Below are 18,559 nucleotides of genomic sequence, written 5' to 3' on the forward strand. Positions count from 1 at the left end.
CCCCAGTGGACACCCCTTTTCTCACTCACCATATCTTGCTGCAGAAGTTGTTGCAACTAAACAACAAAGTCAAGCACAGTTAAACTCCATACATTTCAGTGCTAACTATGCGTAGCATTATATACAGTGCATGCATTTACAAAGTATAGAGGAATTAGGAAAGCAATGCCTGTACCATAAACAAATACAAATAGAAAAAGTTAGAAATACACATTGGTGGCCCTTTTAACGTAGACACAACATTCTGTTTTGTATAGGTTGTAATATACACAGCTTTTCATAATGACGTTATGTAACATTTTTGTTCTTTGCCATAAAATAATTATAGTAATTATATTATTCCTTGTGCACAAACAAATTATTCAGTTTTATCAATTACATCATAAAAAGTGTGTTCAAAATAAGATATTACTTGTTCAAAATCAAATTGACCTCATTAAGAACATGAACAATGTTCCTGAAGGTTTAATAAATATGATGTTTGAGTGTGGGAAAGGCAGATAAACACATCCGTGTTACTAAAGCAATAGCTGGGTGTGTATGAGTCTCACTTTTCTCCCTTTTAAATTTGTTTTATAGCATAACTTGTTGTAACAGGACTTTGACTCAGTCTTTTGATTTCACATTTATTAGTAATAATGTTTGCTTTAATGTTCTTGTTTGTGGGATTATAATTTAAGAAAGGTTCTCCTACCATCAGAAAATCTGTAAAGGACAAGGAAAGCCCTCATTACTGAGAGGTGTTAAAATGTTAGACACCCCGCCCCCCCCCCCCCATTAATAGAATCATTAGAAAAAAAAAATAAAGGCATGGAAAGCCTAAATTGCAGTGCCACAGCCCCATCTTGTTTATCTGGTTCCTAGACAGATCAGATTTAGACCAAATTTGGCAGGATGAAAGCTGCTGACAGACCTTCAGATGGGCCAAACTGACTGATATCTGCCTAAAAATCCCATCAGAGCGAGGAGTGCATTGGTTATTGATCAGACCTTGCCTGAAGGCCTACAACCAGTAAATGTGATCCAGTTGTTTGGCCCTTGGATCAATTCTATATCCCCACCTCAAGGTGGGCATATAAGAAAAACATCTACTCGTTTGGGAACCTCACCAAATGAGCAGATCTTTCAGTTTATGGCCATCTTAAAGGAAAACTAAACCCTAAAAATGAATATAGCTAAAAATTCTATATTTTATATACTGAACTTACTGTACCAGCCTAAAGTTTCAGCATCTCAGTAGCAGCAATGATCCCCATCTTGGAAAGTGTCACACACTTAGCGGGCTCTGAACAGCTGGTAAGAAGCTAAACTTAGGGGTCGTTGCAAATTATCAAGCAGAAAATAAGGTTTAAGTGTCATATAAGCTGATGCTACAGGGCTTATTACAGGATTATTAAATACTGATGATAGTTGCACAGCTTTCTGACCTGCCATTTAGTAGTTATATGCATTAAGTACTAACTAGCCTTATATTGTGACATATATATATATAGTATATTGTGTGTCAGTCCATAAGCTAAGTAACTGACAGCAACACAGAGAATGAGTAGTGAAGTAGCCTTGCCATCCATGTACATACATGCAGATGGAAACCCAGCATGGGTTTTGTGTTTCTGCCCAACCTTATCTCAGTTATTCACTTTTAACCCAATTTTCATGTTACATTGTATTTATGACTGTGGGAAAAACCGGAATTTAGTTATTTGTTAAACTTTTGTAGTATTAAATCTGTGTTTACTGAATCTATTGTAAAGCCAATCTAGACATAATGCAACATAAGATTCACAACATTACTAGATAATAAATAACCTTTGAAAATGACTTTTTATTAAAATCAGTATAGTCCATACATTCTTTAGGGACATTTACTTGCTTATTTCATCTAGTTTACTGTTGTCCAACGCAGGACAGCAGTGCATATTTTATTTTGATACATGCATTCATACTAATGAATAATATAATGTACATTTTGCACACATATAACATTATAAGACAAAATGTAACTTATAACCATAATAAAAGTTTGTATTTGGCACTGCTGTGTACATACTGCAATTGTGTTTTAAAGTAAAAGAAAATGTTAAGTAAGCTTTATCAGAAAGGTCAATGTAAATACACCAATAAACACTCACAGTAATGCTACTCTGAGTCCTCTGTCAAAAGAAAATCATTCTACAGAATAAATATAGCCTTCTAGCTTGCCCCATTGTGGCTAAGCTATTGGGAAAAACTGCATCAGTAGCTTTCCTTCGGGCAAATACTTTTATGGCAACATTATGAAGCTTATGCAAAGACAATGTAATGATATATTTAAAAAACTGTTTAATTTCAGGTGTCTCTTAAAAAACTGGAAACTTGTACATTAGCCAGATCACCTATGTACTGGAACACAAATGCAATAAGGTTTTGTGTGTATGAATTTAAAACAGTGTTGCCACACAGTATGTATTTTTGTGGCCCTGTTTCTGTAACATACATATTCTGGAAAGCTTCGCCATAATATGAGTACCTTGTACTCAATTTTAAAGAGATACTGACACCAGAAAGTAAATCTTTTTTTTACATCTATCATAACATTGTCTTTGCAAGAACTTTCTAATTTTGCCATAAAAATATTTGCCTGATGCGTTTACATTACCTGTCTGATCCCCTGTGTTCCTCTATGAGGAGGCGGCCATATTTGTCTGTTAGCATTAGAAGCTATAACTGACAGGTTGGGAAGGGACAGTCAGGTTGGCAAAACAGTCAGGTTTAGGAACTTCAAGTAACAATTACTTACAAAACCAAACCTGTCAGCAAAAAACCGTCAACACGACCTATAGGTAGTTTTTTATGTATATTCATATTTTGAAAAGTAGTTTTTTCGTGTCAGTATCACTTTAATAAAGCTCAGAACAACAAATTTTTTTTATACTTAATTTTTATAGCCTTAAGGGCTAGGCACAAAGAGCAATTCAGGATATTTTGCTCCAAGTGTAGCAATTAATTTCCAGGCTATTATTGCCTGACAAGTAGTGATGGTGAATTTCTCTATGGTTGCAAAGAAAAATTCTCCTAAAAAACACAAGAATACATTTATATGGAGTTGCAAAATAACCTAAAAATATGACTATTGATAACCTTTTAAACTCTGATGTAATACACTGTAGGGTTAATTTTCTGATAGTCTAGCAGGGTGCAAGGCAGCACCATTGTTTTCACACTTTAGGGCTGATTCACTAAAGTGTGATAAATTTTATCGCACGCTTTTTTGCGTTAAGACGCGAAAATTAGCGCGCGATTCACAACAGTATTACCGCGTGCGTTAAGTCGCGTATTGCATGCGTTACTTTTTTACGCAACTGTATGCGTTAGTTTTAACGCATGCGTTAAATAGCGCACTGAAAAGAATACTAACGCATGATTCACAATCACTTAGGTGCGCTAAATATCGCATTAGGCTATGCGAAAAATAACACCTACTTGAGGCAGGCGATAATTATAGAAAAGTACGGTAAATGAGCTTTTGGCAATAAAATATGGACTTTGCAGTGCTATTTATTCAAGTATGTGTTGGCCCCAGATTGACGCAGCCTCCAGTTTGCAGGGAAATGGTCATTTTTAATACAGTAATTTTACGAAAGTATTGGCATGTATGGCTAACATGGCGTGCGTTTATTCGCGTGACTATTTATATGCAGCTACAATTGATGAAATGTTTCGCCAGGCATGGATTTGCGGTGAATTTTTGGACGTGTGGCGAATTTTTCCACGGCAAATTTTTTCATGCGTTTCGCAAAACACCAATGGCAATGGCAAATGGCAAAATGCATGAAAAAATTTGCCGTGGAAAAATTTGCCGCACGTCCAAAAATCCATGCCTGGTGAAACATTTCAGCAATTGTAGCCGCATATAAATATTCGCGGGCAAAAATAAACGGAACAGATTCTCTCATCACTAGCAGTTACTATTTATAAGCAGCTACTAATTATATGCTACCATTTATATGTGGCGACAATTCATATGCGGCTACTATCTATTTGTGGCGACTATATGTGGGCGTTAATTAGCACATGTACCGGCAAATACCGAACGAAAATAGTCTTCGCAAGTTAAATAACGCATGCAATATCACGCATAAATTACCGCAAGTATGCTTATAGTGAATCGTGCGATAAGTCGCGGAAATTTAGACGCGATAAAATTTTTAACGCACGCTATAAATAGCGCACGTTTTATCGCACTTTAGTGAATCAGCCCTTTTTTTTCTTATTCATCTGCCATCAGTACCTCTGCCAGCAGGTCCTTGCACTGCTAAATGTGCGATGCAGTATTCATAAGGGGTTTGTAGGCTAATGTCCAAACTTTACTGATAATTCTGCTGGGCAAGTTAGGGAGCGCCGGTGTATTAGGGTTGCTTCTTCTATTTTTTTTTTTTTTTTACAATTATACCACCTTTTGGGCCAGTGGAGCAGGCAGGGCGTCACATTTGGCAGGCAAATGGACAGAGTGGGTGGGGGAATGGGTGGAATATAGGTGAGTCTGACCTTATATCGGGTAATCCATCAATGGAGAGGGTCAGAGAATTACAAATTTACTGGCAATAACATTTCTGGTAAATTTGTAATTCCGGCCCCGGTCCTAGCAGGGAGTTCCTGGCTGGGCCGGTCCAATACTGGCTGGGTGGTAAACTTTTGGTGTATACAGCCTCAGATGGGCCATGGACTTACTGTCTGCCCTATTGCAAATATTAAGAACAGGGCTGCATTGCACCTGCTGCCTCTGCAGATTTGTAATACAACATGATATGCAGAGGGCAGCATAAATAAATAAGTACTAAGGGGTCATGACTTTGTACCTTTAACTGCTTTACTGCTTAGGTCTGGGGTATGGTACCGTAAATGGTATAGTAAATGATCCCTTATATTTTTGTAATACACAGGTTGGTGCTGTGCTTCATTTTACTGGCATAGACCATTTTGTACAAACGGTAGTGAAGTCATTTGCTGCAGCGTTGACTGTAAAGAGCAATTAGCTCTTCATTAATATGCAAATGAGCTCTACTGCAAATCCATCCGTGTCTGAAGTTTAAATATTCAGACATTGCTGAGCTACAGACCCAGATGCCTTTATTTACTGTGAAATTGAAGGACTTAGCAACTAATTAAATTGACAGTTATTCTTATAACAAAAAAACCCTGACAGTCTCCCTTTATAAGCAGGATCAGAGAATCTCTAATTCAGACATATTTGTGCTTGTCTTTCATCAAAATTTCAAATTTTGTTACAAAAAAAAATCTAATTTTAGACATCAAGAGGCTGCTTTACTAACATAGTTGCCAAATTGTACCAGGGCATTTACCAGTAACAACCAGCAGTAAGTTTTGAATAGACTACTGCATAGTGGTGCTTAGACTAAAAAGGGCTATCTACCACCACTGCGGCATTGTAATATACTATATTTAAACAAACAGAATCTATTTTAAAAGTATTTATATATTCAAACAGGTTGTTTGGAAACATTGGAGCTACCATCACCTCTTGACCAGATGGTAGCTCCAGGGTTCCCTGCATCAACAGGCGCAGCACTCTTGTGCCTAAAGAATCAGACACAGACATCATTTGAACACTGAACACCAGAAATGAACACTAGGCAGTGCAACTGCGCCTGATTTGCTATCAAGTGCAGTTGTGTTCATTTTGGCGACTTGGACGCAACTGCGGTAGGTCATTTGCTTCCCCAATGACGCTGGAATTCTGCCATTGTGGAAAAAAACACTGTATCTAGGTAAGCAAATAATTTGGAGGTTTCTGGATAATGGGTTTCCTGATAAGGGATCCCATAGCTGTACAATATAAATAATACTTTACTCTCAAATAAAAAAAAATTTGTAGCATTTTCCTTTTAAAAAGTATATGCAGATGAACAAAAATAACGCATTATCATTTTAATATCTTTCAGAAATGTAAAAACATGATTCCTGCAGTAGAGACCTGCAGGGGTCTGTATTTTCAGACCCGCACCCAACCCATACCCACTTACCTGCTTTCTTATCCCTATGCAAGCCCATCCAACCCACTTCCACAGTAATCGTCACACCGACGTCACATAAACTGAAAGTCAGGTCGATTCTGGCGGAGTATTACCATATAGATACAGGTGCAAAATGGCTTTAAACTGACTCTGTTTGTTGTGGCACTTAGTGAAAATAATTTTACTAAGAAAGTTTTTGTCTGACAGCCTCTTTCACTACTTTCAACGTAGCTCTGCCTTAACCCTTAAGGTGCCACCAGCAATATGGTGCCAACTTAAATGTTCCATTATGCCAGCTCTAGCAGTTTTTCATAGGTGATTTCCATCTAACTGCCTTGAACTTGATAGTGTTTGCCCTTGATAGTTAACCATAGCCTGGTTTTACTAGAGATATTTACATGGCTGTAAATAATCCCTTTAGATAATTCCAGTTCCTTTATAGTAGCAGATTCAGAATGAAATGGACATTTCTTCAGAAATATTGCTTTATGTGCTTTAATATATTACGTGATGCTTATTTGCATGTTACAATTTCTATTGGACAGAAATGATTTTGAGGTGTTAAGTTTAGAATACCAGTCACCAGTTATCAGTTTAGGAAATTATATCATGCCTTCCATATGAGCTTATGGATTCTTCTTAAATGACTTACAGGCAGTTAGCCCCTATTTTGTACGTACACAGTGCAGGTTTGGTACCGGCAGCTGCAGTGCAATTGTATACTTGAATGCTGAATGGCTTGCAGGCACATGATTTCACAGCTCACCAATGAAAATTTGCTACAAAAAACTCATGTTTAAAAAGTCATGTTTACGTCAAATAAGTTGTGGTCGCGTCAAAAAATTGCAGGCTTGCCTAGAAACTTACAAAAATTTACGTATCAAGTGATAACAGCTGCAGAGTAGCGTGACAGGGTCAGGTAGATCTGTAGGGTTTAAACGACTGGTCATTGGGCCCCACAGCAACATCATTGGGTCCTTAAACCTTAGGAACAAGACATTTGTCAAACATTTATATTACAGCTGTTTATTAATCAAGGTCCCACAAATAACTTATATGGGGCCCCAAAGTGTCTGATGGTGTTATTTACAATAATAATACTATTAATGTATATAATGAATATAATTAGTATACCGTATTTTTGCCGTATGAGACGCACTTGGGGCCCTGGGGGAAGCCTCATTATGTGTGAGCCCAGAGACAATTAACTTTATACAGTTGATATAATTATTTTACTACAGTATTTGGTTCAGAATCTTTTTTTTCTAGATTTTCCTCCTTTAAAATTGGGTGCGTCTTATATTCCAGAGCGTCTTATAGGGCGAAAAATACGGTATTTATCTTATTGCAGAGAGGCTTGCCTACTATGTCAACTTTCCTCTCTATTAATTACAGTGACATCCAATATTATTTTCTAATATTATTTTTTGAAGAACCCAATAACAGCATTTTATTTTTTAATAATTAACTGCAAGTTATGCAAGTAATACTTGGCTGCACATAATGCAGTTTTTGGTAAAGATAGCAAAAAGGGTTTTTGCTAACAGCACGCTTTCTTTCTCTACATATGTACATGTTATGTCTGGCTTGTGTTCAGATCTTGTCGAATGCATTAAAGAAAGGAAATGACTGCAAATCTACAGTGCCAAATAGGTTTCAGTCTGCAGACTTGCAGAATTATATTGTATCTACAATCATTCCCTTTTACAACTGCATGGGTCGCCCAGAAAAATTGTTCTCCTGTGGCCTGTAGCATGCAAGATTTACTCATTTGATCAAGGAAGGGATGTTTTTATTCAGTAAGTTTTATTCACATTCTTTTACATAAAAATAGAGATTTACAGTTATTTGAAAATGAAAGCATTAAAAGACACAGTTTTCTGCCTCTTCCTGAACTGATCAATTATGGCTGCAAGGTGGGTGGCTCAGAATAATACCAAGTCAGAAGCCTCCTGCATTGGGTGTTCTCCCTCCTACTGCTGTTAGTTTATGTCTCTGGGCTAAAGAGATGAAGCATCCTCAAAGCCAGGAAAGTTTCAGTGATCTGAGACAAAAACTTACAATATGGTCCATTGCAGAAAGCGATTTTCATGATGTATCTTAATGAAGATATAGGGGCAGATTTATCAAAATGTGAGTTTAGAGCTTAGTACATAAAAACTCACCCACATTCTATTCATTCCTATGAGATTTTTAGAAGCTTATTTATCAATGGGTAAAAGTTAGAGTTTCCCATTTGATAAATACACTTCTAAAAATCCCATAGAATGAATCGATTGTGGGTGAGTTTTTATGTACTAAGCTCTAAACTCAGTTTTGATAAATTTGCCCCAAAATGTCCCTGTCAGAGCACTGAAAGGGACATAATACATATGGGATGTGGGATGGGAGTTTTCGGATAACAGATCCCATATATGTACAAATTAGTCCTACAGTCTTACTTGCACATGTAATAATGATCTGACATAATTATGAAGGATATTCATTAATATATATTTTTTTTCTTATTCATAGACATTATATAAGAAGTGGCATCCACAGTTCACCAATTTTTCAAGGTCAGCCAAACGCTGTAAGTACTTTTTCAGAGGCATATTAGCATAGTCACCAAATGCAATTTCCAGCAGGAACCCTGTTTACAGTTTGAAATCCTTTCATCCACCATCCACAGTCTATCCCTTGATCAACATGGTTTTAATGAATGGTTTTAATTTGTGCTGAACATACTTTTTGCCTATTTTTTTAAAGGAAAACTATACCCTGAGAATGAATACTTAACCAACAGATAGTTTATATTATGTTAAGTGACCTATTAAAGAATCTCACCAAACTGGAATATATACAGTATATCAGTAAATATTGTCCTTACATCCTTTCCCTTGAGCCACCATTTAGTGATGGGTGTGTGCTCCCTCAGAGATCACATGACAGGAAATAATGCAGCTCTAACTGTAACAGGAAGTAATGTAGGAGCAAAAGACCGAACTCTGTCCATTAATTGGCTGCTTTAGCCTAGCATGTATGTGTGTCTTGGCTTGTTTGTGTGCACTGTGAATCCTATGATACCAGGAGGTGGCCCTTAATTCTTAAAATGGCAATTTTCTATTTAGGAGTACCCAATAGCACATACTACTAGAAAAGTATATTTTTATGAAAATGGTTTAGTTATATGAAGCAGGGTTTTACATGAGCTTGTTTATGCAATATATTTTTAGACCTACATTGTTTGGGGGGTATAGTTTCCCTTTAATCAGGAAAAATCTATAGTTTTTTCCTATTTTTTGAACTAAACAGGGAAAAACTCCATCTCCATGTTTGGCCCTTGCGAGGTAAACTATTAGATTAGCATTATACAAACTGTTTTGTTATTTGTATTTATCTATCTCACAAGGAACAAACATGGAGCAGCTTCAATCTCCCTGATTGCGCAGTTTTCCTCAGAAATAGCATAATAAAAGCAACAAGTGAAAAGTATGTTCAGTGCAAGCCCTATTTATTGCACTTGTGTTGAACAGGAGGGAATACTGCCCCTTTACTGCCTTATCCTTTAAAATATTATCATGATACAGGGCTGATTGAAAACCGGCTTTATTGCATACAGCATGGTCTCTATGGAGGACATACAAACTAATTACTAATGCTGATCATCTAATCTAATTACTAATCCACAGAGTATAATGAGCATAGATTGCATGTTATTGCTATTTGCCGCAGAAGTAGAAATACGCAGGTAGAGGTTTCTTCTGTTTTATCTTTTAATCCAAGCTAGTAAATATTGACACACTAAATCACGTTTTATATATACTGTATATATATATATATATATATATCAAAATAAAACAGCCAGCACCAAGGGTCTTTGTATTTCAAAAAATCTCTTGTGTATTATAATTGCATGTACAACCGACGTTTCGGTCCCTTTTTGAAAAAGGTCCCAAAAGGGACCGAAACGTCGGTTGTACATGCAATTATAATACACAAGAGATTTTTTGAAATACAAAGACCCTTGGTGCTGGCTGTTTTATTTTGATATTTATGTGATATCCCGTGCACAGGGGCAGCTGCAGAGCAGCAGATTTTGGAGTGTGGTGCTGTCGTGTGGACTGTTTTATATATATATATATATATATATATATCTCATATACATTCTGAAGTAGGTAGGTGCACACCGGGATCCTTTTTAAAAAATACCTTTATTGTTCCATATAAACTTAGTGTATTAGGTTGACGTTTTCTTAAGACCCGGCTCTATTGGCTAAAGAACTTTGGGAGTCTTGGATATATATATATATATATATATATAAATAAATGACCAAAGCCCTGATGAAATGGTGAATGCAAGAATGGTGAGTTCCAGGGGCAAATTTACAAGTGTATTTTTTTTATTTCTGTGGCAACATTGCCTATTCACTTGCTGCTGTAATTACAATATTTGCTGGCAAAAATACTTTGTGTAATTACACCAGCATTTTCCCATTCTAACTTTGAAAAGGAAAATAGACTAGCAAAATAACAACCTAAAGCATTGGTGTATGATATAAGGCATTATGCTCACACATAAAACAGGGGCACACCTACATGCTAGCTTACATCAGCCAATGACTAGACAGAGCTTTGACTTTTTACTTCCAAACTTCTTCCCTCTATAATTAGAGCCTGCACTACTTCCTGTCAGGTGATGAAAGTGAAATAAAGAACATCACAAAATGGTGGTTTTGTGTAAATCACGTACTAATATGTAAGTAGGTATTAGGGCTCATTTGTGAACCCAAACACAGTGGGAAAAAAGTCACAATCGTCCAATTTTTTGCACTTCACGCTGCATTCAGGTGGCTGCAAATACCCTTAGGCTCCCTTTGCTAATATAGCACTGTGTTAGTCAGCTCTGTGCTAGTGAAGGGCGGGTGGGGGAGGTAAGTAGGTGTCCTCCTGTCTCCTACCTGTCCCTGCCTTTTGTGTCATTCTGAGGTTCAGGAGCAACAGGACACAGAATGCAACATTATTACTATTGCTGTGGTGTGAATTGTAATATTTATCTCAGCTGAAGAAAGCTCTATCCTTACATTTTATTTCCAAGAGACTATAAGATGAATTGTACTCCCTAATACAGTATACTGTCACATTTAGTGATTTACCTACTGACCTTTTGATTTATACACTAATATGAAAGATGCTTCAAAAGCACCATGTAAAGTGACAAGGCCACATAATAATTCTGGTAGAAATCAAACAAAGACGATTTCTTCACCATCACTACATATATAATTATGTCTTATATATTTTGTTCCTTATTTAATGAATTCTAATAATCTTAGTACGATTATCATGGACGATATATAATCTGTCACTAGAATGAGAATTTTCATGACCTCTATTTCTACTTGGATAGAAAAAAATTTCTGACTTGATGAGCTAAAACCTAAGCCATCTGACAGAAGCTCCCCTTCAGCGGGATTGTATCTGCCTGTGCTGTCTCTTAGTGACGTGAGTCAGCATGACAGGGTTTTATCCATATCTTCTTTAAGAATATTCCTGTACTTGACTAGCCCTCCATAAAGCACAACCCAATTATTAACACATTTCATTCTCCATTCCACTATCATGCTAAAAGCCAGCGATCTGCTATGTCCTTTTTCAGTAATGCCGTTCATACTGAGCACTGCATGCCCTGGAGCATTAGGGTTTGTTTTAAAATATAGTACAAATTCTATCTTTCTTGAGTAGCAAAAAAGCCAGTGGCAGTATCATGTCAGTGAGTGAGAGCTCTCTGGGTGCTTATGTCTCATGCTGGTGACCTCTGTGACTTCCACCTAACGTCATAAGCTTTGAAACAGCAATTATTTCTGCTCCCTATAAAAAGTTAATGATGCCACTCTTTTGTGCCTTTCACAGTGCTGCCTGCTGCATTATTACCTTCATCAAAGCAGGCAGACATATGAATTGTGTTGAAACAAATTACCTGGAGAAGGAGAGGCAACTAAAGTGTTCTAGCAGTTACAGCACTACCACTCCACGTAGTAAGGGGAATGTTAGGATTAGTATACTTTGCAACATCTACTTCTAATTGTTAAGAGGTTGCCAAAATGTCATATGTTTGCATCTATAAAGTTTATGAAAACCTATGGGTATTTTGAAGAAAGGAAGTTAGGAAAGCCATTTCGACATGTAAACATGTAGCAGGTACAGCCCCTATGGATGGCAGTATGTGTGTCAGATATGTAAATATAAACAATGTGTACACAGGTCCCTCCCCTCATATTACTATATTCATGCACAAGAACAGCATCTGTATTTTGTGTCTACTCTGGTTTGGATTGGTCCAAATGGAATCCACACCCAGATTTGCATCTTCGGGTATGAGCTACAGAAGAACAATGCATGAGCTGTTGTGAACAAAACAAATGTTTTGTTTAGTTTTTTAGTTGACATGATATTAAGTGTTCAGCAAAACCAAATCTGAAGTTTTAGAATTCAACCAAATCTGAATCTTGAAAGAAATGCTAAGAGTCAGCCATGTCCCAAATAGAATGCTGAATTTGGTGCAGCCCTAATATCTGCTTGTTTGTATTGCCCATGACACAGTAATTCAGTCATTTGTATAGGTTTGCCTCTGTTTCTATGCTTTAATATATGACATTTTCATGTATGTTGGCCTTGCCATTCAGACTAAAGGCAAACATGTCAACTCACCCCTTTCTCAACCATTCCTGTGATCTGCACCCACCATTACAGTAAAGGGGATGTTCACCTTTAAAATAACTTATAGTATAATATAAACAATGATATTCTAAAGCAATTTACAGTTAGTTTTAAGGTTTTATTTGTGGTTTTGAATTTTTGTTGCAGCTCTCCAGTTTGGAAGTTCGGCAGCTATCTGGTTGCTTGGATCTTGTTTACATTAGGAACCAGGCAGTGGCTTGCATGAGAGACCCTTAATAGAAAGATAAGGCATAAAAAGTAACAATAACAATAAAACAGTAGCAGAGCAATAGTTTTTTTTAGGGGTCAGTAACCCTTATTTGAAATCTGGAAAAATGTAGAAGAAGAAGGCAAATCAGAAACTATAAAAAATAAATAATGAAGGCCAATTGCAAAGTTGCTAGGAATAGGACCACCCCTTTAAGCCCACATTGCATAACAATGAAACGTAGCACTGACAGCATGGGGCAGAGCAGGGTGCTTGGAGGCTTGACCGGAGCATAATAGAAGTGATCAGGACGTGGCCAAAAAACAACTTTTGTGCATGTTTTTTCATAGTAGCAAATTAAATCCCAAGAAGATTTTGTATAATCTAAAAATTCCTTTTTTTTATTTCTAACCAAATGGATTTAGAGTACTTTTTGTTGGCATTGCCAGACCATAGACCATTTCAGACCATGTCTGAAATGTACCTAGATACTCCCTGCTCATAAAGTTACCATACCCATCAGTGGCGTAGCGTGGGCTTTCGTCGCCTGGGGCCGACCGGAAATTTGCCGCCCCTCTATTTAGTTATTCTTAAAAAAAATAGACAAAATAAAAAAAGCAGCATTAAATTTTTTTTTTTTATTGAATTTGAAATGCGGTGCGCATGTCATAATTGTCAAAAGTGGATTCAGCTGTGCGTCCGTGGCTGCCCATAGTGGCAGGGCCGCCATCAGAAATCACGGGGCCCCTCCCATCAGTACAGGACACACAGACATAAAAAGTATTAGGGTCACCCTACCACAGTGCCCCTTAACACTATGCTGGCCAGGCCCCCCTAACGCTATTCTGGCCACGGTCCCCCCATACAACTGCCCCATAGACAGTACCCCCATACACAGTGCCCCCAATTGCCCCATACACAGTGCCCCCCACACACATTGCCTCCAATTGCCCATAGAAAGTGCCCCAATTTCCCCATAGACAGTGCCTCCAATTGCCCCATACACAGTGTCCCCATAGACAGCCCCCTCCACACAGTGCCCCCAATTGCCCTTAGACAGTGCCCCCAATAGGAAGTGCCCCCATACACAGTGCCCCAATTTCCCCATACACAGTTCCCCCATAGACAGTACCCCCCAAAGACCTTGCCCCCCCCACAGAAAGTGCCCCCATACACAGTGCCCCAATTGCCCCATACACAGTTCCCCCAATAGAAAGTGCCCCCATACACAGTGCCCCCATAAACAGTGCCCCCAATTGCCCCATACAAAGTGCCCCCAATAGGAAGTGCCCCCATACACAGTGCCCCAATTTCCCCATACACAGTTCCCCCATAGACAGTACCCCCCAAAGACCTTGCCCCCCCCACAGAAAGTGCCCCCATACACAGTGCCCCAATTGCCCCATACACAGTTCCCCCAATAGAAAGTGCCCCCATACACAGTGCCCCCATAAACAGTGCCCCCAATTGCCCCATACAAAGTGCCCCCAATAGGAAGTGCCCCCATACACAGTGCCCCAATTGCCCCATACACAGTGTCCCCATAGACAATACCCCCCAAAGACCTTGCCCCCCAATAGAAAGTGCCCTCGTACACAGAGCCCCAATTGCCCCATACACAGTGCCCCCAATAGGAAGTGCCCCCATACACAATACCCCACAAAGACCTGGCCCCCCCCATGGAAAGTGCCCCAATTTCCCCATAGACAGTAGCCCCCACACAGTGCCCCCAATTTCCCCCATAGTACATACCCCCAACAGACCATCGGCGGCGGCTCCTTCTCTCTTACAGGCAACAGGCGCTTCTAAAAGGTTGCGCCTCGTCGCTGACGTGTGACGTCATACGCACGGGCGCAACCTTATAAAAGCGCCTGTTGCCTGTAAGAGAGAAGGAGCCGCCGCCCCTTCTGATACGCCGCCCGGGGCCATGGCCCCCTCGGCACCCCCCTCGCTACGCCACTGATACCCATACCTTCCATTTATGGCGCTGTATGGTTTATCCTTCAGTTAGGGAATGTGGTAATACATTGTCACATTTTGAAAGGGTCCCTAAATAACACTGCCATATTACATTTCTTCAATTCCCTCATCAAGTGCCAGGGCAAAATAAGTTTGTGCATTACTTTCCTAAAGCTGCCTACATAGACACTTGCACAAGGAGCCATTCTACACTACATTCTCTGCACAGCCATACATTTCTCAGGCACATTTTATGTTTTCCCATCTTACTAAGTTTGCCAACACTCTACTGTTATCTAACAGTTCAGGCAAACTAAGGCTGCTTCCCACACCCTTCTCTGATCTTGAGTGCAGTCAAGATAAAAAAAAAAAAATACGGGTTGATGCTATAAATCTTTTCTGAAGCTGCTGCATGAAGTCATTTCTGGTTTGAACAAGAACATGTATGTAGAGCTTTGTATGTGGATTGCGCCCAATTGCTCTATTTTGGTGGGTTGTGTGGAGCTAGAAGTCATGGCTTCAGATTGTATTTACTCAAACAAGTTGAAATAATTAAATTGTACAAAGGTAATTCAATTAATAAAAGTGCTTAGAAGGGATTTAGAATGGATTTTTCTTAATAAAAATTCCAAATGTTAAAGCCACTTTTTGTGTTTTCATGGGAAATATATTTTATGGTACTTATGTGAATGACTCTGCTTCCTTGAGGCAAAATCTGCAAGCTTTTCTTACTTTGTGACAGGTATAAGATACCAACTTAGAACAAGTGTCTTAAATTACACGATTGGTTCAGTTACAAATTAGCTAAAATACTTAGCAATAAAATGGATATGGGAACTTCTAATGTTCTGTATATTATAAAAAATGGATTTCTGTATGATAATCCTTTCCCTTTACTGGAGAATCTCTCTTAACATAAATGTTGGCATGAGGCAAATTATTATATTTAAATTAAATATCTCTCAGCAAATAAATTGCAAAATCAAATATTACCTTGGCCTACATACTATTCATACTACACATATTACAGCAAAATAGTGCATGGATAAAAATTTGTTTGTGAATTCTAGAATTCTGCAGAAGTAGCCAGAAGGCATAAAATAAAAAGACATCATAGCAAAGAAGAATAAATAGAAAGCTGAGAAAGAGGCCTCAGGCCTGTTACTATTTAAAGAAACTAATTATGTCTACTGCCATGAGAATTAACCATTTTTAAGTGTTGTGTGCTTTCCGTTTTAGCCAGAGAAGCTACTTACAGCATGTCTCTATGGAAAATACTGAGTTTCAGTTGGTAGCCCAAAGATTTTCTATCTCGCATTTGTACAATATCTCATTCCATAAAGGTATTTAACTTGCCTTTGCTACTGTGAAATCCTTTACTTTTCTGGGAAGGGTTTTCACTAGATGTTATAACATTACAGTATGCTTTGTGCGGGCCAGTTAAACTTCAACATTCTTCTCTGCAAACTAATCACACCATAGACCAGTGATCCCCAACCAGTGGCTCATAAGTAACATGTTGCTTACCAACCCCTTGGATGTTGCTCCCAGTGGCCTCAAGTTTTTCAATTTCTGTCTTGGAGGCAAGTTTTGCAGACATAAAAACCATGTGTTCTGCTAAACAGAACCTCCTGTAGGCTGTTAGTCCACAGTGGCTACCAAATAACCAATCACAGTCCTTACTGGTCATCCCATGGGAACTTTTTTCATGCTTCTGTTGCTTCCCATCTTTTTTATATTTAAATGTTGCTCACTGGTAAAAAAAAAAAGGTTGGAACCCCCTGACATATGTTGGAACTGGGGGCCCAGAATTTTCAGGGGTGGCAAGAAGAGTTTGTAGCTTACCCCTTGGCCCCCTGCTCTTTGGCAGCACCTGAACTGTACCATCCTTGCTTTGTGCTTGGGGCAATTATTGTGCCCATACAAGCAAAGAAGGAGGCACAGAAAATCTCCCACTCAAACTAGTTTAGGGTTACGATATCACTTAATAATCCAGACACACATCTAGTAAATACAGGTAGAAGGACTGCACTCACTGAAATTGAATCTAAAGGCAGTAAGTGCAGCTTTATAACATGCATTTATTTAACATGTCCTTGAATTTTCAAGTGCTTTGGTAACTTTACCCTAGTAGAAACCATAAACAGAACTAGAGTATTATTCCTCCTCCACCAAATTTTACAGTTGGTATTACACAGTTTTCCTTCACCAATTGTTACATTCAGGCAGGTAGCATTTTCTTAGCAGTTGACAGACCCAGACTCATCCATGAAATTATGAAGCTCAGTTCATCACTACCGAGAATGCTCTAAAACAGTGATCCCCAACCAGTGGCTTGGGGCAACATGTTGCTCACCAACCCCTTGGATGTTGCTCCCAGCGGCGTCAAAGCAGGTAATTATTTTTTAATTTATGGCTTGGAGCAAGTTTTGGTTGTATAAAAACCAAGTGTACTACCTAACAGAACCTCATGTAGGCTGCCAGTCCACTTAGGGGCTACCTAATAACCAATCACTGCCCTTATTTGGCACCCCCAAATACATTTTTTAAGCTTGTGTTGCGCCCCAACTTTTTTTTACATTTGAATATGGCTCATGGGTAAAAAAGGTTGGGGATCCCTACTCTAAAACACTGCATGGTGATGGCTTGTTTGTGGTTGCTTGCATGCTGCAAATGACGGCCTGTCAAAAATCCTATAATAAAAAGAACCCCGATTTTGATAATACATCTATTTGGGGGAAAGGATATATGTTAAATTGCATAAGAATATATGATATATTGCAATTTTACCTACATAGGCAGATAGTTGGTCTGTTCTCAGGGCTACAAGGTTTATATTTAACCCAGCTCCCCAAAATGTTTTACGTAATCATTTCCCCTATATTTATAATTAAATTTAAGATAACGTAAGGTTCTGTATTGCAGCCCCACATAAATAGAGTGCTGGGGGTTATTCATTATGAGATAATTGCCTGTATACCATAGATTAAGTTTGGGTGGGCTGCTGAAATTCAAGAGGTTATTGGGTTACTTTAAAAATGATCGTAAAAAAAGAAACGTGCAAAGAAAAGGAAACAGCAGAAGGCATCTGAGACAAAACAGTTACATACACACCAAGAGCCATTAGGCAACTGCAATCTGCCGTGGTGCTAAGACCCAGAATGTGTAGGCTGGTTGCTGATAAAAACTAGAGACTGTAAAATCAACACTGACTGAACAGTTTTCTATGAGCATTGTCATTTATGTTTTGGGAAAATATAAATCATGTTATAACAAGGAAGTCAGATTTTTGTGATGCATCTCATAGAATCCTTTAGGCCAGTGCTGTCCAACTGGCGCATGCGGCCCGCGACCCCCCTCTGTGTGGCCCCCCACCTGTCTGGCTGCTTTGATGGCTTACTCTTGTGTAAGCTTTAAATGGTATCAGTACTGAGATTAACTGCCCCCCCTGCATGGTTCTCACCTCAGATTCAGGCTGTAATCAGGCTGTATTGTTTAAATATGTAATCCCCTGTGTTGTTCACACCTTTTAATCTCTGCATTGTTCACCCCCTGCAGTGTTCACACCTCAGGCTCAAGCTGTAATCACCCATATTGTTCCCCTGTACACACCTCAGGAGCAGTAGAAACCCACAAATAATCCCTGCATACTACAAAAAGAACATATACTGAGGTGGTA

General features: G+C 38.6%; 1 protein-coding gene across 3 annotated transcripts in view; it reads left to right on the forward strand.

The window, feature by feature from the left end:
- Positions 1–18,559, forward strand: part of LOC100490302 — a 121,829-nt gene that overhangs the window by 84,747 nt on the left and 18,523 nt on the right. For all 3 annotated transcript variants that reach the window (XR_001169899.3, XM_012957438.3, XM_018091593.2), the window contains exon 27: positions 8,529–8,586. Coding sequence is in view for 2 of the 3 variants with exons in the window: in XM_012957438.3 (XP_012812892.1) it covers positions 8,529–8,586 (58 nt within the window). In the remaining variant the exon portion in view is untranslated. The remainder of the gene's footprint in view (positions 1–8,528; positions 8,587–18,559) is intronic.

This window comes from Xenopus tropicalis, chromosome 2, assembly GCF_000004195.4.
Source record: "Xenopus tropicalis strain Nigerian chromosome 2, UCB_Xtro_10.0, whole genome shotgun sequence".
Lineage (NCBI taxonomy): Eukaryota > Metazoa > Chordata > Amphibia > Anura > Pipidae > Xenopus > Xenopus tropicalis.